A 21,374-nucleotide genomic window follows, 5' to 3' on the forward strand; every position below is an offset into this window, starting at 1 on the left:
TGAATGTGATGTGTGGTGAAAACGGTGGAAAAGACTGAAATTCGAGTTGTCGCAAAAGCAGATTAGAAGGCGACAAGTATAAGGGCGGAACTTTTTGATCTTGATTGAAGTTATGCAATTGCAAAGAAAGATGGGAAAACGCCAGAATTTTGGCCGACAAGGAGCGTCCCTCATTGGCTGCAGATCTGCATCTTATCAATTTGATCAAGGTAACCCTGCTTCTTGGCATCATCTTTAGTTTCTTTGCTCTTCCCTTCGTCATCGTCGCAAGAACAAAATCACAACCCAACCATGTCTGTAATCGTATTGCCCGGCCAGGAGCTGACGGCTGATCAGCTGCCTTCCCAAAACACCAGCCGCACGTTAACTCTGGGTCCTGGACTGCGACACATCCCGCCTGTCACGATTGTCGCAACTCAAGCCGGAGAACTATGCACCGATTCCAAGAAGAATGCCATCTGGATTGAGAATCTTGGAGGCCGCTACCTACCTCACACTGGCGATCTCGTTGTCGCCACTGTCCAACGCTCATCTGCTGACACATACCACTGCACTTTGACGCCGCATACGCCTTCCGTCTTGCTCGGCCAGCTCGCCTTTGAAGGTGCCACCAAGAAGACCAGACCCCAACTCACCCAGGGAGCTCTTGTTTATGCTCGCGTTTCCAAAGCCGACAAGTGGAGCGACGTCGAGATCGAATGTGTCAACCCTTCTACTGGAAAGTCTGACGGTCTCGGTCCGCTCAAAGCCGGCATGCTCTTCGATGTTTCGCCTGCCTTTGCTCGCCGCTTGATGATGGGTGCTGGAAAGGGTGGTGTCGTTCTGCTGGAAGAGATTGGCGAGAAGGTCAGATTCGAAGTTGCTGTCGGAAGAAACGGAAAGGTCTGGGTGGACAGCTCGACCCTCGCCGAGACTGTCGCTATCGGAAGATGCTTGACAGAAACAGACGAGAAGAATCTGGATCTTCAGGCACAGAAGAAGCTTGTCAACAAGCTTGTGAAGACCGTTTGAGCTCCGATCCATGGATCAAGGTTATGATCAACAAATGCCTGCTGCTTCGGTAGCAGCCTCTTCGCGCCTGCTGGCCTCACACTACATGCTCCGCGAACCAGGGCTCTTTTTCGGCCGACATATCGCGCCAGGTCTCCAAGGATTCACGGCACGAAGCAGATGATACAGCCGTAGGAGGAGTTGGGCTCAGAAGAAGCTTCGCTGCCACGTCCAGCGATACAGTACATACAGCTTCCGAGAAGTCATCACAGGCCCTCGCACTCACCAAGTCTCACGCAGCGCGGGTGAGAGATGGTATGCCGATAGTCGAGCATACACATCTCAAGGTCAAATTCAAATCAAGCGCAGACTCTTGCAATCGAATAAGAAACCTTCCATTTGCACATGTTCACCACTAAGAAAAGTGTCTCCAGTTCCAATTCTGACGTGATCGTCCTTCTATATCTTTTGTTAATAATTTCGCCAAGAATCACAAGCCAAATCCGTGATTGAAGCTTCAGAAAAAGTGCGCCAACGTCACCACCAAGACCCCGCCATACCACTGAAAAGTTGCGACTTGATCAGCAACGAAAGATAATTGTCGGTGCTACCCTCGACCTCTTTGTAAATTCTACCGCGACAATGAGCACACGTAATCGCACACCACCGCTCTTGGAACCATACCTCCGCCTTCCCTCGGAAGCATCGCAACTGCTCTTGACCGGCGTACTCGACTCATCACCTCAATGGCTTGTCACTCGCCTGCTACGTAGCGCATACACACCTTCCGAAGAAACCGAGTCACCAGAAGAGCAGGATGTCAGTGTGATACTTGTATCATGGTTACGCGATTGGGAATTTTGGAAGAGTGAGGCTAGAAGAGGCGCTGTACGACACCACTCATGATCAAGAACCGAGAGAAAGACAATATGCTAATATAACGAAAACAGGGCATTGATCTCGCACGTCTGGCACAACAAGATAAATTCGTCTTTGTAGATGGCTTGACGCATTTGTTCCCGGTCGCAACTTCAAACACTGCAGCCACACCTTCACCAGCAGCACCGTCACCGACCCAGAGGAGTCTCCCTGTCAGAAACACACCTGCCTCGCCGATTCCGAATAGAGGCGGTCCACTGCCATCTCGAGGCCCAGTACCTTCCAGAGGTCCTCCTGGATCTGCACCTTCGCAGCCACAAGTAGCACAACCACAACAACCTACCCAACCAACCTCGCAACTGCAATCCACTCAACCGATAAATACAACCCACCTCAGAGACTCCTCCCTCGCCTCCACATACACCACACTCTCAAAAACCATCTCGGACCTCCTCGCCAAACACCCACAACGCAAAATTCACCTAATCCTCGACTCACCAACCCTCCTCCTCTCCACATCCGCCTCACCATCCGCCTCCGCCCTCTCCAGCCTCCTCCTCTCCCTCCGCAGTCTTGTATCCACCACAACACTAATCCTCGAATCCGACACCCCTTTCCTCTCCGCCGCCCTTCCAGACCCTTCACATCTTCCCACACCACTGGAAGCAGCACACGCCGCCTTCGTGGTTCAACAAGCGCATATCAGTAAGTGGGTGCTGAGCTTACGACCACTGGATACGGGAAAAGCAAGAGATGTCAGTGGTGTGATTAGAGTGGCCAGAGGTGGTGCTTGGGATGATGATGTGGAAGAGGAGGAAGAGGTGAAGGGGCAGGAGAAGAAGGAATTGGAGGCGCTCTATTTTGTGCAGAATGATGGTGGTGTCAAGGTTTTTGAGAGGGGCGAGGCTAGTGTTGGATAGGTCTATCCCATAGAGTGCCAGAAGATCTACAAATCCGGACAGATTGGTCACTGGGAATATCAATCTCACACGTCGCAAGCACTCAATATCAGAAACATCACATCTGGCTCGTCTCATCATACATCAAGAAGCACTCTCTGTCGTCGTAAAGCTCTCGACTACGACTGCAGCAATGCACGATACATTGTGCATCGATGAAGCCATCCACCGAGAGCCCATCTGCATTGAGCTCTCTTTGGACGGAGATGTACATGTCAATAATACAGTGCATCGCGTCAAGTGGGATCATGTGTGTAATGCACGATTGATCTCAATTTGGGATATACTGGTATGCTAATCTACAATTTTCAACACTGCCAATTTCATGCTGTGTTCACTTCAAGCCATCATGGCCATCAAACGATCGTATGCCGTCTCAATCTCAACCTCGGCCTCGGCTTCCTCCGCTCCTGCCTCTTCTGTTCCTGCCTCATCTGGTCCTGCCTCTTCGGCCTGCTCAGCCATCATGTCGTGGCTTTGGTCGCTACTGCTGTTGTCATCGTCGTCACAAACTTCTTCGACGTCTGCGTCGATGGTGATCTCCTCACTGCTTTCTTCAGAGTATGATTCCTGGGCAGAGTTGGATCTTGTAGATGCTGGACAGTCATCGTTGGCTCCGACAGAGGCATCAGTGATCTCATCTGAATCTTCGACTGCTGCAATATCAAAAGCCGTAGTCCCCACGTGGTCACCCACACCCATACCATGTTCAGGCTTCCACTCTGCCAAGGGCTCCAGCCTGATGCCAGAAAGCTCTGTCTTGTAGTTAGTCTTCATGAGTGGCGCTCGCTGTCTGATCTCGCCGTTGGGAGCAAACATAGCTCGTAGCGAGGAAGGCCCAGACTTCTTGACAGCAATCATTCCCATCTCCTTGCTGAACAGCCAGGGGTAGGTGATGAAGGGAGCGTTGCTAGTGTCTCCGTCAACCGACACCAGCCTACTATCCTTCCACTGGGCCACCTCTTGTGCAGTGACGGTGTACATGGCAGCAACGAAAGGTCCGAGTATGTCGAATGCCTTCTCTGACACCATGTAGCCAGAGTCGATCAGTCCAAGATGCTCTCTCACTTCAGCCTGATAGTCGGCCTTGATACTGCTCATTAAGTTACCGAGATCTTCTGCGAGAGAATACCAATGTTTCTCTCTGTTGTGGTCCATGACAAATGCTGTGAAGACTTCAAACTCGGTTTGAATGCTGTGTTGGGCCATAACACGGCGCATTTGTTGATCATATCCGACCTTGAACTCCTTGGCCTTTTGCAACATGTCTTCGGTCAAGACATACGCGTTCAAGACACGGCTGTCGAAAGGTTTGTCGTAATCGGGTACAAACTTCTCGGGCACGACCTGGTCGTACAGACCCCCAAGCACCCCATAGGAGTGATATTGGCGCTTGAGAGCCTTTCCAGGAATCCAGTGAGGGTATCTTTGCGGCCAGAGAATTCGGTCCATGATGGCAGGAACACCCGTCTTGTTGAAGTCAACTGCTTGTGAATGGAGCTGGGCCAAAGCAAGACATTTCTCTTCCTTTACTCCGCCATTGGCGGCCTCTCGGTCTGCTGTGGCACGATGGTTGGTAGCTATTTGTCCAAGATTGTCGTTCTTGATGTAATCGACGAAGAATTTGACGAACTGCTCGTCTTGTACGGCTCCAGCGCACATGACAGGTGTGGGTGCGTCGTAGTTCATTGCAGGGTGGTCCCACTGCGACTTTGGTGGCAGTAGATCGTCATCCCACATGACAAGGTAGTCATCGCCATCCAAGTCTCCACCAGAACACATATTGGCAAGCGGTCTTTCTCCTTGCTGTGGTAGAACAACAACGTTCTTGAGATGCTTCAGAGCATGACATTGAACGGCTCTGACCACACGAATATCGCCTGGGTGCAGAGAGGGGTTACGCGCAAGCAAACAGACACCTTCAGCCGTCTTCCACTCGCCCTCATTCTCGCCAGGTACTTGGATGAATATCTCGGGAAGCTCACCGGGGTCCATTCTGAGCGTGTTTGTCTCATCGACACAACCCAGAACAAATGCACCCTTCTCGATAAACAGCTTTGCTTTCTCCTTGAGATACTTCAAATTCCAGGTACGCCAGAGCTTCAAGAGTACCTGACACATTGGCTCATCAGAGTGCATAAATCCATCGAGGATCATACCTGCCATAGTGAGGGTCACTTGGTTGAAATCAATGTTCTTCTGTAACATCTTCAGAGCCTTGGTCTCATCGCTCATTGCGAGATCGATATCCTGGAGTTCTTTGGTCATCTTGTCAAGAAAGACTTGCTTGGGAACTCCTAGACCAGTGAGAACGAGAATGATCTGCTGATTGAGAGTCGACGAGGAGAATTTTGAGGGCTTGATGATCTCGAGTCCCACGGCTGGTGCATCAAACTTGCATTGACTAGGTCGGAGTAAAACCTTTTTGCCCTTCAAGGCAGGGTCTACCACAAGGATGCCTTTGAAGCCACCCAAGCGAAACTGGAAGGCAGATGGGTAGTCTTGAGAACCGCAGCGAGTGTAGAGCTCATTTGCAACCATCTGAGCAACGAAGGGAGAGACTTTGCCAACACCATCTGTGAAACAATAACCGTTTCTCTCGATGTCCTTGATTGAGCGTTGTTCGACTGTGCCGATATTGGTTGAAGCTCTGGTCGTGGAGAAACATTGACCGATGCGGGCCATACATTTGGCGACGATATTGATGCTAGAGAAATCTCCGAGGGCGGTGCGAATGTTGCGTGCAGTCTTCTCCTCACTGTAAGGTGTAAAGAAGTAGGCTCCTCTCTCGCGGAATTGGGAATTGCCACACGCAAGCCAGTCGTAGTGGCGACCAGCGATGTCAATTCCATGACGGAAACAGCGCTCAATGCGAGCCCAAACCTCGTGCTGATTGTCGTAGTACGCGATAGGGCTGAGGCCTCCAAACGTGTCCTCATCTTCGAACTTGACGCGCAAAAAGTTTCCCACAGCGAAGAAGTTGTCTCTGATGACACGGTTGGATACTTCTACAGATGGGGTCTTGACGTAGAAAGTGGTAGGAGTGATGACAGCCGTTCTCATCAACACACACCCCTTGGGCAGACGGCGCTTACGAGGACGACGAAGTTCGGCAGTATTGAAGATGTTCATAGGGTTGAAGAAGGTACGCTTGGAATCTGCCACATTCTCGAGAAGAGTGAGAGCTGGTGATATGAAAGAAGGGTTGTTGAAATCGCGAACAAAATCTCTGTCCAAGGCACTGAGCTCGAAGAGGAATTGCCTGGTCAATGTGTTCTCAACGATGTTGTTGTTGGAGATGCAGACCTCGAGTTGGTAGCGAATGTCTTGACCAAGGTGCATCATTTCATCTTGCATCTCGTGAAGATCAGATTCGTGAGAGGCTCGGTGTGGGTCGAGCAGATCCCAGACGACGGGGTCTTCTCGTGGGACAGTGACGAAGTCGGCAGCGTTCTGCTTTCGAACAATCGAATTGTGGCCTTCCACGACTTCGATGATTGTGTTGTAAGCAACTTCATCCATGTGTGCCGGGAACTTCAACTTCCAAGTGAGCCAGCGACCTGTGTCGATCACGGGACTCGGAGGTAGAAACGACACAGGATTCAGGTCGCGCTCCTGCGGATTCAGGTCGATGTCTGTCACGCGACGCCAACCGAAAGGCCACTCATTGTATTTGTGGCGGTCGCGGCTCTTATCGTGGATTTCCATGAGTAGGTCCCGTCCCACGCTCTGCCACCACTTTGGAGGAAACTGGGAGGTGATTATTAGTTCCTTGTGGCCGTCGTCATGTTGGGTTTGTTTGATCTCGAGAGGCGAACTCAGACGAAGTTCGGCACGATACCATGGTGCCTCTGGCTCACTCGTCAGAAAGAAACGGAAATCAAGGCAGTGCCTGGTATCACCATACAGATCAAGCAAGAGCACTGCTGGATGACGCGTGCTGCTGGAGATTGTATGCATGACCATCATGCGATGCTCATCAGTCATGACACCGAATTCGATCTGATCAACAGGAACAGAGGTCTTCTGATTGATCTGCTTTTTGGGGTCTGCCGGAGACGGCATCAACTCGATCTTGTTCTCAGAGGCCTCCAAAAATAGTACGCGATCGTCGCTTATGATTCGGCTGTTGAACAGCGCGGGACGGTAGAACGTGAAGAGAACATTGGCTGTGTTCGGTCCGGTACAGTTGATGTGGGAGACATGACCAAACTCGAATAGTATACGATGCAGGCCAATTGCATTGCAGCGTGTTGATGGGATGTTACCAATGTTGACCCAGGTCCATTCCCAAGGGTTTGGCTTTCGACTAACCCTCATGCCTTGATGCTTGTTGCGAACCATAGAGGTCTGCTGAGGTGTGATCCGAGGCGGAGAACGAGCTGCTTGCATGTGTGCTGGAGCCTTACGGCGAGAAGTGGCAATGCCATTCTCGTTGTAATCGACGGTCTCTCGAGGTGGCAGTGGTTTGCCGTTGTAGTAGTCGTTCTTACCCGCCCTTCCGTGTCCGCCTGAGGTGCTGGGGACCGGTGAGGATCTCTGCTGCATGCCTGGATGAGGAAGACGTGGCCGTGGTTGATTGGCAGTGACAGAGAGTGAGGGCTTAGGAGGGTGAGAGAGTGATTGACTGCTGTATGAGGGAGATGAAGTGATAGTCGGATGAGGAAGGCACGGAGGGCGGTTCTCTTGAGTAAGACGGTGATGAGGAGCTTGTTTGCGTAGTATGTCCTTCTTTGACTGCGAGCTGTCTCCAGCTCCAGCGTTGGTAGCCATGATAGCTGTCAAGAGGCAAGATGCAATGCTGTGTTGATGCTGGTGCCGCTGAGAGGAGGGATGTGATGGATGTGATAGTGTGTTAGAGAGGCGAGAGAACTGGTAAGTGCTGCAAGAGTGTTTGCGCTTTTTCACAGGGTTTGGAGTGCTAGGACCGACCAATGTAGCAATGGCCGTGTGATAGCAAAGTTGAGATGGTCCGACAGCTTGGGCGTGGACGAGGAATGTTGGTGACAAAGCACTAAAACAGTGAGCGCTTTCCACTGTAAGTTATTACGTTCTCAGAAGGTACGATATTGAAGCTGAATCTGTACCCAAGGAGGGAAGAGCACGTCACACAAACAACAGACAAGTTAAGTCAAGCGCCAGCAAGGACGCGCCTACCCTGCGCATCTTGTTTACCAACCATGCGGGTCATCACTCAAACTCGACGGCGCAATGCTGATGCATCGAAACAAGTGATAGATAATACTCCGTATATCTCCATCCGGGTGTTTGCGACATGCGCGTTCGGCCTAAATCCTGATTTCACGGGTACCTGCTTTGCTTGCGTTTGCTGCCTGCCATTTCACTGACTGGCTCATATCTTGTTACTACCGTCACTGCTTGAACAACCATTCGTAGAGGCCTGATATGAGGAGACTTGTGTTGTGAAGTATTCAGTCTGTCATGTTTGTCGTTGCTCATGATTGTGTTGGATGAGAGTGAAGAAGAGTAACAATGCCCAGTGCCGCTGATCTGCTCCCTGCATGCAGAGCCATGCGTCTTGGCCTGCATACATGCACCTGTCCTCGCTTAGCAGTATCGAAATCAAAAGGCACATGTCTCGGTACCTCTGACAATCAGCGTATCATGAGTTAAAGTATAGAAGAGTTGATCTCTTGTGGACATTCAGGCTTCATGAATAGCGACCACGCCTAAACTAAATATCCGCAGTACTTTCGTCCAATCCATCCTCTCGCCTGTTATTCAGACCCGCGCCTGGCGTACCAGTCATTATGTGATCTGCTGAGAAAGACCAGTCTTCTAGTTCGCGCCTCTCTGCTGTACCAACTCCAAATCCGGGAGTCTGAAGATCGTGAAACGCAACCTTACTTGGTGATCTCGCGCGGATAGGTGATCGATTGGTTGGCATATCTTGCAGAGGCTGCCTCTTAATAGCACTCTTTGTTCGCATGATAGCTCTCGCAGATCTTGGTGCGATACTCGTCCTCTTCTCTTGCGTATTTGTTGGCTTTAGGGAAGGACGTGGTCTCGCCCTTTTCGGAGTAGGACCATGATCTGCAGAGGCGTCAGACATGAACGTACTATTTGGTTCTTCATCTTCAGCCTCATCATCCGAATGTTGTGTTCCGGGTGCAGGGGTAAATGGCACTTGTGATGGTAACGAGGTTCGTGGTGTGGCCGAATGGGTCGAAGCAGATCGCACTGGCAATACTGACGACTTTACTGTTGGCTCTGGAGGTGGAGCCATCATGCCGGTGAGACCCATGGCATTCATCAACCTGTTCCTCATCTCCTGTGCTTCCAGAACTTGGGCGTCCTTCTTTGTGCACTCTTTCGTCAAACGCTCGATACGCTTTCGAAGCTCGGAGGTCTTTTGCTTGTTTGTTTCGTGTTGCTGTTGGAAGCCATCTTCTGCCTCGGCGAGGTCTTGTCGAGCTTCTTCCAACTGCTCCTCAAGATGATTTTTCATGCTTAGCCATTCTTGCTTCGTCCTTGACATGACGTCTTCAAAGTTTGTGGCTGCTTTCTTGGCCTCGTCTTCCGAATGTTGCTTGATGGTCTGAATCTCAGCAAGTAGCTCATCATACTGCAGTTGACGTGCACTGATATCCTGTTGAAGCTTGAGAATGTCTTGCTCGAGCAAACTGTGACCTTCAAGTAATGTAGTTCGCTCTTCCTCGACCTGTAGAATTCGGGTTTGACTCTCCAGAAGCTGCTGTTCGATACGTTGCCTCTCTGATTCCAATCTTTCGTATTCGGTGTTGTCATGCTTTCTCGACTCCATAGTGTTGCCGAGTTCCGAACGCAGATTTTCAGCATCCGATCTGGCCTGGTGAAGTTGTTCCCGCACTTGTTCGAATGCCTCCTGCTTACAGGCAATTGCGGTAGCATGCTGGACTTCCGAGTCTTGCTTCTCCTGCTTCAGTTTGTTGATGTCTTGCTCAGCGTTATAGTTGGCGTCTTGAAGCTCTCTAGTAATTCTGTCAATTCGTTCCATTAACTCGCGAGATTCCTGGGACGAAGCCGCCAATTCATGCTCGTGGCGATCGGTTTCTGCTTCAAGGGCGCTGATGCGCAGGTCTCTATCCATGACTTGACCCTCGAGCTCTCCGTAGGCCTTGTTAAGATCTGCGTATCGCTTCTCCAGACCCGTGAACTTTTGGCGCTCTAGCCTCAGCGGCTCTTCCACACCCTCGCATCGAGCTTCCAGATCATGACAGATGTTGATGAAAGAGGCGACCAAGGATGTTTCCTGGTACTTGGCATGTGTCTGCATTACTGCACCCAAACGTTCTTTCCAATGCAGACTTGCGTCTTGAGACTCGGGTGTGGCTTCAATCTCCACGAAAGGTGTTGGATTTTGTGGCGCTGTCAGACGTGTCTGAACGCAGATGGAGCAGACCGATTTGCCTGCCTCAACTACTGCATGATGGCGAAGAACCTCAGGAAGCATCCTGCGTATCGAGGAAGTTTCTTCTTGTGGAGCAGCCAAAGCCGCTCGAAGTAGTAGAGAGCAGAGTGACGACTTCAGCTTGCTCCTCAAAGTCGTGTATGAGGCCATACAGAATCTGTTCGTGCCGTGTCCAGTATCTATCTCGGGCAGTGTCTCTAGGTCGGCGAAGAAGTACTCTAGCTTCTGACGGTTATGGCCCGAATGGAGAGTAGCTAGTATACCACGGCGGCACGACTCGTTATCTTCGACCATATCAGCAATGTGTCCGAGAAACGAGACGTAGCTGTTGGCTGAGTTGAAAAGTGTGGCCGCTGGCGACTCCGTCAACAAGCCCATGACCTTGTCCAACAGTTCCCCCCACCACTCAGGCTTGAATTTAGACGATAGACGGCAAAGCGAGAGGCGGAGCGACATGTCGAGATGATCGTTCTTGAGAAAAGCGGCGCTCAAATCCAGCAACGATCGCTCGTAGAAAAGCGTTGCTTGAGACGGCAGTACGACTTTATCGGAAAGTGAACTCAGGAAGGTCAAAACTTGGAAGCGAAGAGCAGGGAGCATGTCAGGCACAAGACACTTCTCTTGCAGCTTTCGCACAATGACCGCGTTCTTGTGAGACCATTCAATCACGGCAGATTGGGACACACCAGCAAGAATCTGGTTGACAAGAGTGACACTAATAAGACCTTGCCCGCTTGGATCTGCCGATTCTGGTCTGCAAGCCCAGATGACTCGTAAGACCAGCAGCTGCATGGTCTTGTGAGTCTTGTTACCATGGAAGAACTGCTTGATAGCGTCGGGTGTCCACTGAGAGTTAGTAGACTCGACAGAGTGCTCGAAGGTGGGCCAGAGACCATCGCTTCCGACTTCTGTCTGGAACTTCTCAAGGATCATCCTCATGATAGCAAGACAGTACATGCCCAAAGACTGATCCTCAACACCCGAAGAGCTTTTCAAGATCGAAAAGATGTATTCCTCCAGATGAGCCAAGACACCTGGGGTGAGGATACCGAGAATCGGTTTGCAAGCTCCATAGACTAGGCGATGTATCTGTTGAACAGTCGTAGCGGTTGGTTGCGCGGCAGCACGATCGAAAAGCTGGAGCAAGAAGTTTTGAGCAGTAGCTGGGAGAGCCACACCAGAAGGCAACGGATGAGATAGAAGAGCCACAGAAGCGTCCACATACTGTGCACAAGTCAGTCTGATGACACCCGGCGAAGATTTCGTGTCTGAAAGTGGTACCTTTCTGCTTTCAACTCGAGACTCAAGAGCATGGGTAAGAAGGCGGGGCAGCAACGAGGGCTCTCTTTGTACAAGAGAGTCTCTGACTTCAACAGCACAAGACAGGCGGGTGATGATGTCTAGAACGTAGGGCCAATGTGGTAATGCGTCTACAAGAGCTTGACTCAAAGATGGAATTCGACATTTATAAGTAATTGCCCAAAGGCACACATTCGGCTCGGAAGTCTGAGAAACGATATCATGAAGCGACTACAGGCAGTGATTTGTTAGTATGGCCTCGTGGCGAATCTGGTGCGGATTTATCACCAACCTTCAGTTGCGTAGGATATGGAGTAAAGACCACACGATCGACCTCGGCGGCCAGATTATCCATGTTTGTTACGACCTCTGTCGGAGTCGCATGCTTGAATAGTTAATGCATGCACTTTATTCGAGAAGCAAAAACAAACACTGCGCCGGCAGACGTGCCGATGCGACTCGGGGGAAGCACGTGGTCACGTGGACTGATTTCGGCAATTCCAAAGCTCGAGCGAATCTAAGCCGAGCTCTCTTCTCAAGTTGCCTGCATGCAAGAAGATTCACTCATGTTTTCTATTCGACAGGGTTGACATGAGATTATTCGATCACAGCGCCGTGACAGTGTACGAGTACAGAATGACAGAAGCATGTTCAGCAGCACGCGTGGCGTGGTGCAGTAAGAAATCACGGAAGCCGATATGCGAGCGTAACTCCGAGTGTGGAGATGTGGTGGGGAGGAGATTGTGGGGCAACCGAAGTGTTGCAGAAGTGCCATGGACCAGAGCCGAGCCATTGACAAGACAATACAAGTTGTTCTCTCTCGCTCTTCTGGGTGTTGATGCTTCTCTGAACAATTCGACCCCAGCCAGAATACAGTCACCATGGCACAGCAAAACCAGCCTACAGGCGAATACCGCAAGCACCTCCCGGAGCTCAATGTGCCGAGATTCCAGGCCATGCAGCAGCAAGATGCACACGAGTACGCACACGAGTTCAAGACAAAGCACAATCCACCGTGGCTTCATGCCTTGTACATGTACTGGCGTTCTCTGCTTGCCGAGCCCTTCAAGGGTGTGACAAGCGACGGTGAGCTTTTTCAAGCCTTCTTCCCTTCCATAACTAATTGAACTCTCAGGCAACGTTAGAGAAGGCCTGTTCAACTACCAAGACGAAGGCGTCGACATCGACAACATCGTCAAATCCGCCCAGACCCTTCTCTCCCAAGTCACCGACGAGCAAAAACAAGTCCTCAGCTACCACATCGACAGCCCTGAATGGCGAACATGGTCCAACCCCGAATTCCTCCTTGCACACAAAGGCCTCCGCCTCGACGAACAATCAGAACAAGTCCGCTCCTCTATTCTTGCAACACTCAAAGCCACTCTCTCCCCCGAGGGCTACGAAAAAGCAATCTCGGCCATGCGAATCAACGGCTTCCTCGGCGAATTGGTCCAAGGCACAAAAGTTATGAACGAGTTTAGTTACAACTTCGTCCTCTTTGGCGAGCCCTCGAGCACAGAACCCTGGGGCTGGTCTTTCTACGGCCACCACCTGTGTCTAAACATCTTCCTCTTCAAGCGTCAAATTGTCATTTCTCCCTGGTTCACCGGCGCCGAGCCCAACGAAATCGACTCGGGTCCATACAAGGGCACCCGCATCCTAACCCGCGAAGAAGAACTCGGCCTCAAACTCATGCAATCTCTCAGCCCAGAGTTGCAGCAAAAGACACAAATCTACAAGTTGATGAAAGACCCAGCAATGCCAGAAGGCCGCTGGAACAGAGATGATCAACGCCATCTCTGCGGTGCATACAGAGATAACCGTATCGTCCCTTACGAAGGCATCACCCTGCAAGACATGACTTCGGATCAACAGTCCCTCGTCTCACAAATCATCGAGGAATACTTCCTCTACCTCCCCGCTTCCTCTCGCGCTGCAAAACTCAAACAGGCAATGTCTTTCGCCTCAGAAACCTACTTCAGCTGGATAGGTGGTTATGGACCTGAAGACCCTTTCTACTACCGCATCCAGAATCCAGTGGTGATTATTGAGTTTGATCATCACTCGGGTGTTTTCTTGAACAACGAGCAGCCGGCCAAGTTCCATATTCATACTTTGCTCAGAACGCCCAATGCGGGTGATTATGGTGTTGCGTTGAGGAAGTGTATTCCGGCGAAGGAGCAGTTCTTTACTTGGGAGCCGGAAGATGCTTCGAAGGGGCCTGGTAACCATGCCAGTCGTCTGGATTAGACTGATGGGGTGTAAGATGTCACTAGAAGACATGGTTGGCAAATGTAAATATGACGATACAATCTTATGGATTCCTACCAAAACGCAATGCCTCATTCATCGTGTGTAGGCTTTTTTCACCTCCGTCACACTTTAGTAGTCGTTTTTCGAGACGTTGACTTTGGGGAAGTGTGGTATGCCTTTGTTCTATACAGAGGTAAGTATCTGACAAAGCTCTCACTGGACTCGACTCTGGCTCGGAAGATGTTGTGCAATGCAACAGCTACACGCGTGACAGAGCTCACATGGGGAGCACAGATGGGAAGTCTAGGTATGACGATGCAACTTTGGTATTCTATCATCTACTGAACGCTTTACGACATGATGTCGTACCTTTGTCATTTCTTCATCTCGCATTGAACTTACCGTAACGGTGCTCTGCTTGTGAGCGTTTGCAAAAATGCACAAAGTTTTCGAGAACAGAGCTGTGTCCAGTGAGACAGCATCTACCAGGGCATAGCGACCACGCTCACGTGAGCCGTGGCACCAGCAGGAATGAGACCAGGAGGAAGCACGGACTGAATCGCAGCCGAGAAAAGATCCTGTTCAGGCTCTGGCTCAGGCTCGCGGGGAAGGTTGAGGAATGCGATAGGGTCATGGCCACGATCAAGCGCTTCCACACGGAGTACAGGAGAACGTTCAGAGATCGGCATGTTTGCGAGTCGGTCCATGTAATCGATCATGTGGGCTGCGACCTCTGGTTTGGGCTGTCGCTTTGTGGTCCAGCCTTGGAAGTCGTGGGGTGCTGGTTTCGGCTGGAATGGAGTTTTGTGTAGGCGTGGACGGTTGAGTAGACCTTGAAAATTGATGCAGGGGTTTGTGAAGGCACCGAAATGTTCCTTGAGAGCCTCAGCTTCGCCCTAGGGAGTCGATATTTGTTAGTAAGGGGATGGCAATTCGGGCGTTCTCGTGTGTCAAAGGCTGTCACGCGTATGGCTGTAGCACTGCAAGATGTTTTTGTTCTGCCGTAGTTGTCCATAGAGAGATAGGAAATCGACTTACTAGGACGACCTTGCTCAGGAAGGTCTGGTCTTCGATCAGGTGACGATAAACATCGGTTTCCTCTTCCTCTGGCGTGCATGTTCTAAGGTTTGCCAGCAGTGCCACACCGCGCGCCCCGAGGGTGCTGGTATCAGGGTCACGGTCTAGATCTTGATGGAGCATGAGCCAAACCATATAATGTCCCAACAGAGAGATGTAATGTTTAGGGAAAGGACTCTTGCCGCGAAAGATATGAGTGATCATGTCGGTTATGATTTGTATACAGTCTGGGAAATGCTTGAAGGTGACGTCTTCCATAGCAAGTCTCACGACTGTGAACAGAGAGTCCAGTACCAGGCAAAGCAAAGCGACCTGCCATGAACCCGCGATGGCTGACTCGTACTCTTCGTCGTCAAGCTCATCAAAAGGCATTAGGCACAGACTGACAATCTCACCGTGGTTGTTGACAGTTCTCACGACAGAGGCGTAGTGCCAATGGCCTGGAATCTCGAGTTGATGGCCCAGGCAAGCAAGGTCCATGTAAGAACAGATCAAGTTGGAAAGTGAAGATGGGTTCTGTGACAAAACGTTGTCAAGATGGGCCTTTTGACTCTTCATGAGACAGTATAGATCCCAGCCAGCAGCATCAACAGATAGGATGCGTGGCATGATCTGATCAGTGATCTTGAGAGCTTCGTCGGTGCCGAACCCGAGGATGGATATCTTCTTACCGAAGCCCATCGGAAAGTCGAGAGGCGCGAGCAGTCGAGAGTGACGAGCCCTGGACTCCACATCATTCAGATCCTGGCGTGAGGCTGGGTTGACCTTCCAGACGATTTTGACCTGGGTATCAACGTTGACTGGGATGTGCTGGACCGGAGAGACGTTGGGTGCCGAAAGGATGTAGATTGGTTGTGAGGGCCACATGTGAAAGGTCAAGCGAAGCTCTCGCGTGAAGTGTTCGAGATCAGCAACCAGAAACAGAGCATGTGTCACCCTGTCTTTGGCCTGGTGCTTTTTGGGGTTACAGCATGAGCACTTATCGGTTCCCAGGTGGGTTACAGTGGCTTCGATTGCAGGTTTAGCGAACGTGCCGGCAGCCTTTCCTGTAGCAATAGTGGGCAAGAAGCGCTTCTTGTCAATCTCGAAAGCGAAGAACTTGGAGTGGATCAGAGCGAACTCGTTGTGACGGTGAAGATATGCGGAGGCATCTTCATTCATTTGCTTGCTGGTGCGCATGATGGTGGCGTCGAACCTGTACTTGTAGCCAGGCCATGATCCGTCGGTTGAGTATTTGACTTTGGCGCCTTGCAGGAGGTGCGAAAAGATTTCGTTTTTGATCTCAGGAGGAAGAGTCTCGAGAGTCGGTTTTGCCTTTTCGCCCTGGGTGGGCTGCTTGATGCTGGCGGGCATGGTGAGTGTCGACTGCGCAATGCGTAGCTGTTGTGCGGTCAGCTAGGCAAACTCGATCCATGTGGAGGTCAAACCCACCTGAGAGAGATGATCCGACACGTGAGTATCGAGAGGTTCGGCGGCCATGACCAGAGACACGATGGATGTCAGAAAGTCGCGCCTTCCGTGATGTGGTTGGAGATAAGATTCAGAGTTGAGTGTCGGCGCATTGGGGTTGTCGTCACTTCCTTTTGGTGGATTCGCCCATTCGTTCACGAGATCTAGTCCGGACGTACAAATCTCTTCTCGTCGAATGGCTTCACTAGACAAGGATTGGACCACACACAATAACAACAACAATCAGTAAATGGCTCGTTGACAGTCTCCACAAGCGAAATGTCAAGACGAGAGGAAGCTTTAGTCGTGATACTTAACCATTCGGTGTTTGATATGTCTACATGAATGGTGGTTGGATATCCAGAAGGTTCCCTGCAAAGGCATGCGGACGACCGCGCAGCGGATATCGAAGTGAGGTTATTGGTCAGACATATAGTGCTCCAAACAGATGACCGAACATCGGGAATTGTCAGCGGCAAGAGCTGGGACTTGCAACTCTCGAAAGTGCTAGCATCCGTCACATTTTGTAGCGGTAGCAATGCACAATGGTGTTGAGTTCATGGAGTCATGCAGAGGTACCTAGCTCTCTGACGCCGTCACAAGACGCAAGACGAAGCCGGAGAGAAACATAAATCCCCTCGGGCACATTTTGATGGATCCAGGGAAGGAAGGATTTCTAGAACAGATGTGACAGGTCTATCAAGCAAAGGGCTGGCCTGGCAGGACGAGGAGTCGAGGACCTGTCACAAGAGATCGACGAGGTCTCCAGAAAGGCTTGGCAGGTTCAGCGGCTCTGCGGAGCATGGACCAAGGGGCCACGTTACACTGCATGTGTTTCACGAAGGCAGTTGGTCCAAGAAAAATATGGGAGCCATATCTTTTGTACATAGACCATCGTGAATCAGACATTGTTATTCATACTCTACAGCAAAGGAATTGTGCATGTCTGCTACGCTGTCAAACGAGCAATTTCAGCCGCAGCCCCGGTCCCATCTTGTGGATATCGATATCGATAACAACTTGCGGAACGATATCCGCCTGGACACGTTTACCTCGCGAGAAAACAGAAGACCCCAGCCAATCGACGTAGGAATAGCCAACTCTCACCACTCGCGCCCGGTAGACATCAATTTGGCACATTCGCCTTCTCCGATGCCCAGGAAAGCAAACGGCTCGAACAGCAGACCTAGCAGGGCGACGGGTTCTGCTCCCTCGTCAGCCTCGTCCACCCAAGACGAAGCCAACATGTCTGGAAACCTGCTCGAACAACGGCGCAAGCATGCCTCGCTCGAATCGCCAGACTCGGCCACCATGACGGCCAACCTCATGAGCAGAAGCTCCTTCACCCTCGATAATGCCCCTCCACCGACACCTCACCCCGAGGCCGCATCCAAAGGCTTCACAGACCTTCCCGAGCAAGACAAGCGCAACTTCCTGCTCCTGGTCCTATTATACTTCCTTCAAGGCATCCCCATGGGCCTGGCTAGCGGCTCGGTCCCCTTCCTCCTCAAATCACATCTTTCCTACGGCCAGATAGGTGTGTACTCGCTCGCTTCATATCCTTATTCGCTCAAGCTATTATGGTCGCCGATCGTCGATGCTGTGTGGACGCCCAGATTGGGCAGAAGAAAGAGTTGGATCCTCCCTATTCAGACCATCAGTGGCTTCGGCATGATCTGGCTCGGATCGCACGTTGAAGAGATGATGATCAAGGCTGGTGAGAACGGAGGTGCTGGTGTCTGGAACTTTACAGGATGGTGGTTCGCCCTCGTCTTGATGTGCGCCACACAAGACATTGCTGTTGATGGTATGTACATCCTCGACCCCGGACTGCGATCACTACTGACACATTCTAGGCTGGGCTCTCACGCTCCTCTCGCCGTCCAACCTCTCTTACGCCAGTACCGCTCAAACCGTAGGCCTGACCGCCGGCCAGTTCCTTTCCTACACCGTTTTCCTCGCCCTGTCGTCTAAGGACTTTGCCAACAAGTGGTTCCGCAGCGCTCCTGGAGACACTGGTCTTCTTACCCTCGGCGGCTATCTCAGCTTCTGGGGATGGGCATACCTGGTTGTGACCCTCGGCCTTGCTTTCCTCAAAAAGGAAGACAAGACCAAAGAAAGAGATGGCATCATGGAAGTCTACAGAGTCATGGGTGGTATTCTCAGCTTGAAGAACATCCAGACATTCATCGTCATCCATTTGATCGCAAAGATTGGTTTCCAAGCAAACGACGCGGTCACAAATCTCAAGCTGCTGGAAAAGGGCTTCAGCCAGGAGGATCTGGCTCTCACTGTCCTGATCGATTTCCCCTTCGAGATCTCCTTAGGTTACTATGCTGGAAAGTGGAGTGAACAATATGCCCCAATGCGACTCTGGTGTTGGGCGTTTGTTGGTCGACTGGTCGCTGCAGCCTTCGCCCAGTTCACCGTCATGATCTTCCCCAGCGGTGGCACCAACCTGCCCTACCTCTGCGTCGTTATCGTTGAGCACGTCTTCAGTACTTTCATGAGCACCGTCATGTTCGTCGCCGTAAGCGCTTTCCACGCAAAGATTGCCGATCCTCACATCGGCGGCACCTACATGACCCTCCTCGCCACGTAAGTTTTCATTCCTCCTCTTCATGCAACCCGCACTAACCGCTCTGCCAGCGTCTCCAACCTCGGCGGCACATTCCCTCGCTTCTTCATCCTCAAATTCGTCGACATGTTCACAGCCGCCACCTGTGTTCCCGCTTCCATCCCACCTCCCGACTTCAAGGGTGACCTGATCACCAAACCATTCTCCTGCGCCCTCGAGAACGACCGTCATATCTGTGTCAATGGCGGCGGCAGTTGCAATATCACCACTGATGGCTATTACATTGTAAACGTCCTATGTATCATCATCGGTGTAGTCACCTTCTGGGGCTTCATCAAACCTGCAGCTTTGAAATTGCAGAGTTTGCCCTTGAGGGCGTGGAGAATTGCTGATCAATAGATGGAAAATTGAAGTAGACTTTGCGTTCTTGTGAGGATGCTAGAGCAAATACAGCTTTTGGAAAAGAGCATAAAGAGCATATCGGCATTATCATTCGTTTTTATTCATAGCATTCAAAGTAGCGATTCAGTAGAGAGGCCACTTGTGGTTACGTATATGTAAAATGCATCTTTTCACAAGCTTTTCCATGCCAATTCTGTTCAAGTTGAGTTATGTCGCATGCTTCTGATCCTTGGTTTTGCTTTTTGGTAGGGAAAGTCGTTTTGCACGAGTCCATCCGTGATCGTCGGCGAAATATTGCATTCGGAGAAGACTTGGATCCAAGACATGTTTAAGGAGAGAAGAGAGGAAGTTGATCATGAGATATGTATTCATAAGGACATTATATACAACAAAGCTGACCTAAGGTCGAAAAGTAAATGGGGTATCTTCATAAGCCGTGATTGAAAGCATCGAACCATCGTGAGAAAGGTTGGAAGCAAGTGGTAAGGGTACAGGGGAGGATGAGAAGAGAAGTGGAGGCAGAGACACTGAGCTCTGACCTCAAGAGGGAGGTCTTCAGTAGGGGTGCCCCCAAGCAGTCGATGAATGGTGATAATGTTGAGAAAAGGCAGAACCATGCGAGGGTGTAAAGCCTCGAAGGGGGGGAAATAACGATGAAGAGAACCCCGGCCAGCGAGGTGAGAACATGCAGTGTCATCACAACTCGATACTGGCGTCGGAGACATCATCACAAGGCAACGGTATGCCGTAAAACGATGACAGTGCCATCCTCGCCAACTCGAAATGCGAATGTGCATCTCTCACGGCGTAACTGAGGATCTCACAGATCTGACCGAGGCCGAAGCCGGTATAATGTAGATCGATGCCGAGTGATAGGACTGTCTCGATACGAGCACATGACTTCTCGATACGTGTCAAGCCTAGCACCATTGCCGCACATCGTAATGATTGTGAACTTGTGTTGAGTTGTGATAGATTGACACGACAGCTGCAGCAATATATCAGTAAAGGACACTTAGTACCATGAGATAGAAGGTAAGACATACAGGCTTTCGTTCATGGAATCCAAGAGCTCTGGGGCCATGAGCAAGAACTCGCTGACAACTTCCTTGCTGAAGAGCTCGCAAGGCGTGTCCAGATCGAGTATCTCCTGGAAGACACTCATGTCGACAGCTACGCTGAGCCTTTGCAGTGCTAGTGATTGTGCTGTCATTGTCGATTTGACGTTGTTGATAGGTTGAAGTAGTAGAGAGATGCTTGAACGCTTTGCGTGCATGATTGATGATTGATGGACTGCCATGGTATGAATGTTCAGGTTTTTGATGGATCTGATGAGAGGCAGGAGAGAGTGATTAAGAGGACAGCCACTCTATATCTTGACTCGCTCCAGCCGCGACTGCAGAAGGGTCGACTGATGCCTGCAGGACGCCACAAACTGCCGGGATACTGCGTGCCCCTACTGCTCGTCGATCGGCGTCAAAGTGCCACCTTTGTCGAGGTCCGTGGGCAGGTGGAATAAAAGGGTGCGGTCCAGGCGGTGCGATGGCTTGACGCCTGGCCGTTTCCAGACCCGCCTGTCAACCTCTCGCAATCGGATTCTGTCAGAATGCTGTCATGTAGAGATGGCATTCTGAACAAGCACGAATCGTATCCTTTTCCGGTGCATTTGGCTGGGCGTCTTTGACTCGTGACACGGAAGGTCGAGACCAAGGATCGGAATAAGACACGTCTCAACCACAAGTTGGCCTCAGGGCTGTGTGTCACTTTTCTCGGGCAATGCAGTGTGCCTTTTGGCCAAAATTACTTGGAAAGAGGTGTTGTCGCCTGAGCGACCTAGTTCTCTTGATCTCGTTTTGATTGTGGGAGACGGCACCGTACAAACCAGGCCAGCGAATCATGTCTCTCACGCAGGATGTAACCGAATGTCCACCGGTGTCCAAAGGCTGGTTGCGTGGTCCGGCAGATGAAGAGTTTGGCAGTCTGGCCAACTCCAGAAAGTCGGTTGCTCGGATGTGGAAAGCTTCCTTGCATGTTTCATCTCGAGAGGCCCTGATCTAGGCCTGTGTTTCAATCAAAG

At 50.9% G+C, this 21,374-nt stretch overlaps 9 protein-coding genes across 9 annotated transcripts; 4 read left to right on the plus strand and 5 right to left on the minus strand.

Moving 5' to 3' along the window:
* Window positions 1-291: 291 nt before the first annotated feature.
* On the plus strand, window positions 292-1,407 carry M438DRAFT_363228 (uncharacterized protein; the record flags this gene model as incomplete). The annotated part of the gene is made up of 1 exon (XM_029907638.1): window positions 292-1,407. One exon carries the CDS (start codon window positions 292-294, stop codon window positions 1,009-1,011), a length of 720 nt encoding a protein of 239 aa, XP_029763299.1. The 3' UTR covers window positions 1,012-1,407.
* A 225-nt stretch (window positions 1,408-1,632) lies between these two features.
* On the plus strand, window positions 1,633-2,789 carry M438DRAFT_332916 (uncharacterized protein; the record flags this gene model as incomplete). Its single annotated transcript, XM_029903554.1, has 2 exons — window positions 1,633-1,878; window positions 1,941-2,789. The coding sequence occupies 2 exons, from the start codon at window positions 1,633-1,635 to the stop codon at window positions 2,787-2,789; spliced, it is 1,095 nt and encodes a 364-aa protein (XP_029763300.1).
* Window positions 2,790-3,150: 361 nt separating this feature from the next.
* Window positions 3,151-5,420, minus strand: M438DRAFT_343498 (RdRP-domain-containing protein). The gene has a single exon (XM_029904995.1). The coding sequence runs from the start codon at window positions 5,367-5,369 to the stop codon at window positions 3,168-3,170; it is 2,202 nt and encodes a 733-aa protein (XP_029763301.1). The 5' UTR covers window positions 5,370-5,420; the 3' UTR covers window positions 3,151-3,167.
* A 2,420-nt stretch (window positions 5,421-7,840) lies between these two features.
* On the minus strand, window positions 7,841-8,540 carry M438DRAFT_343499 (uncharacterized protein). Its single transcript, XM_029904996.1, has 2 exons — window positions 8,435-8,540; window positions 7,841-8,386 (listed from the first exon to the last, which is right to left on the minus strand). The coding sequence occupies exons 1-2, from the start codon at window positions 8,490-8,492 to the stop codon at window positions 8,130-8,132; spliced, it is 315 nt and encodes a 104-aa protein (XP_029763302.1). The 5' UTR covers window positions 8,493-8,540; the 3' UTR covers window positions 7,841-8,129.
* A 1,144-nt stretch (window positions 8,541-9,684) lies between these two features.
* M438DRAFT_268745 (uncharacterized protein) lies at window positions 9,685-11,893 on the minus strand (the record flags this gene model as incomplete). Its single annotated transcript, XM_029900280.1, has 3 exons — window positions 9,685-11,463; window positions 11,521-11,769; window positions 11,831-11,893. Coding segments are annotated over 3 exons (2,091 nt in total), but the record flags the coding sequence as incomplete, so codon positions are not given.
* Window positions 11,894-12,343: 450 nt separating this feature from the next.
* M438DRAFT_395344 (uncharacterized protein) lies at window positions 12,344-13,874 on the plus strand. The gene is made up of 2 exons (XM_029909207.1): window positions 12,344-12,624; window positions 12,674-13,874. The coding sequence occupies exons 1-2, from the start codon at window positions 12,420-12,422 to the stop codon at window positions 13,786-13,788; spliced, it is 1,320 nt and encodes a 439-aa protein (XP_029763304.1). The 5' UTR covers window positions 12,344-12,419; the 3' UTR covers window positions 13,789-13,874.
* An 877-nt stretch (window positions 13,875-14,751) lies between these two features.
* Window positions 14,752-16,221, minus strand: M438DRAFT_268336 (uncharacterized protein; the record flags this gene model as incomplete). Its single annotated transcript, XM_029900245.1, has 1 exon — window positions 14,752-16,221. One exon carries the CDS (start codon window positions 16,219-16,221, stop codon window positions 14,752-14,754), a length of 1,470 nt encoding a protein of 489 aa, XP_029763305.1.
* A 1,341-nt stretch (window positions 16,222-17,562) lies between these two features.
* M438DRAFT_332921 (uncharacterized protein) lies at window positions 17,563-19,294 on the plus strand (the record flags this gene model as incomplete). Its single annotated transcript, XM_029903555.1, has 3 exons — window positions 17,563-18,124; window positions 18,174-18,915; window positions 18,967-19,294. The coding sequence occupies 3 exons, from the start codon at window positions 17,563-17,565 to the stop codon at window positions 19,292-19,294; spliced, it is 1,632 nt and encodes a 543-aa protein (XP_029763306.1).
* Window positions 19,295-19,993: 699 nt separating this feature from the next.
* On the minus strand, window positions 19,994-20,573 carry M438DRAFT_332922 (uncharacterized protein; the record flags this gene model as incomplete). The annotated part of the gene is made up of 2 exons (XM_029903556.1): window positions 19,994-20,285; window positions 20,344-20,573. The coding sequence occupies 2 exons, from the start codon at window positions 20,571-20,573 to the stop codon at window positions 19,994-19,996; spliced, it is 522 nt and encodes a 173-aa protein (XP_029763307.1).
* Window positions 20,574-21,374: the final 801 nt, after the last annotated feature.

This window comes from Aureobasidium pullulans, assembly GCF_000721785.1.
Source record: "Aureobasidium pullulans EXF-150 unplaced genomic scaffold scaffold_4, whole genome shotgun sequence".
Classification (NCBI taxonomy): Eukaryota; Fungi; Ascomycota; class Dothideomycetes; order Dothideales; family Saccotheciaceae; genus Aureobasidium; species Aureobasidium pullulans.

Coding starts and splice junctions, on each gene's coding strand:
- M438DRAFT_343498 (XM_029904995.1), bottom strand. CDS start 5,369: ATGGTTGCAAATGAGCTCTACACTCGCTGCGGTTCTCAAGACTACCCA.
- M438DRAFT_343499 (XM_029904996.1), bottom strand. CDS start 8,492: ATGTCCACAAGAGATCAACTCTTCTATACTTTAACTCATGATACGCTG. Junction 8,387..8,434: donor TGATACGCTGATTGTCAGAG/GTACCGAGACAT, acceptor AAGCGAGGACAG/GTGCATGTATGCAGGCCAAG.
- M438DRAFT_395344 (XM_029909207.1), top strand. CDS start 12,420: ATGGCACAGCAAAACCAGCCTACAGGCGAATACCGCAAGCACCTCCCG. Junction 12,625..12,673: donor CAAGGGTGTGACAAGCGACG/GTGAGCTTTTTC, acceptor TTGAACTCTCAG/GCAACGTTAGAGAAGGCCTG.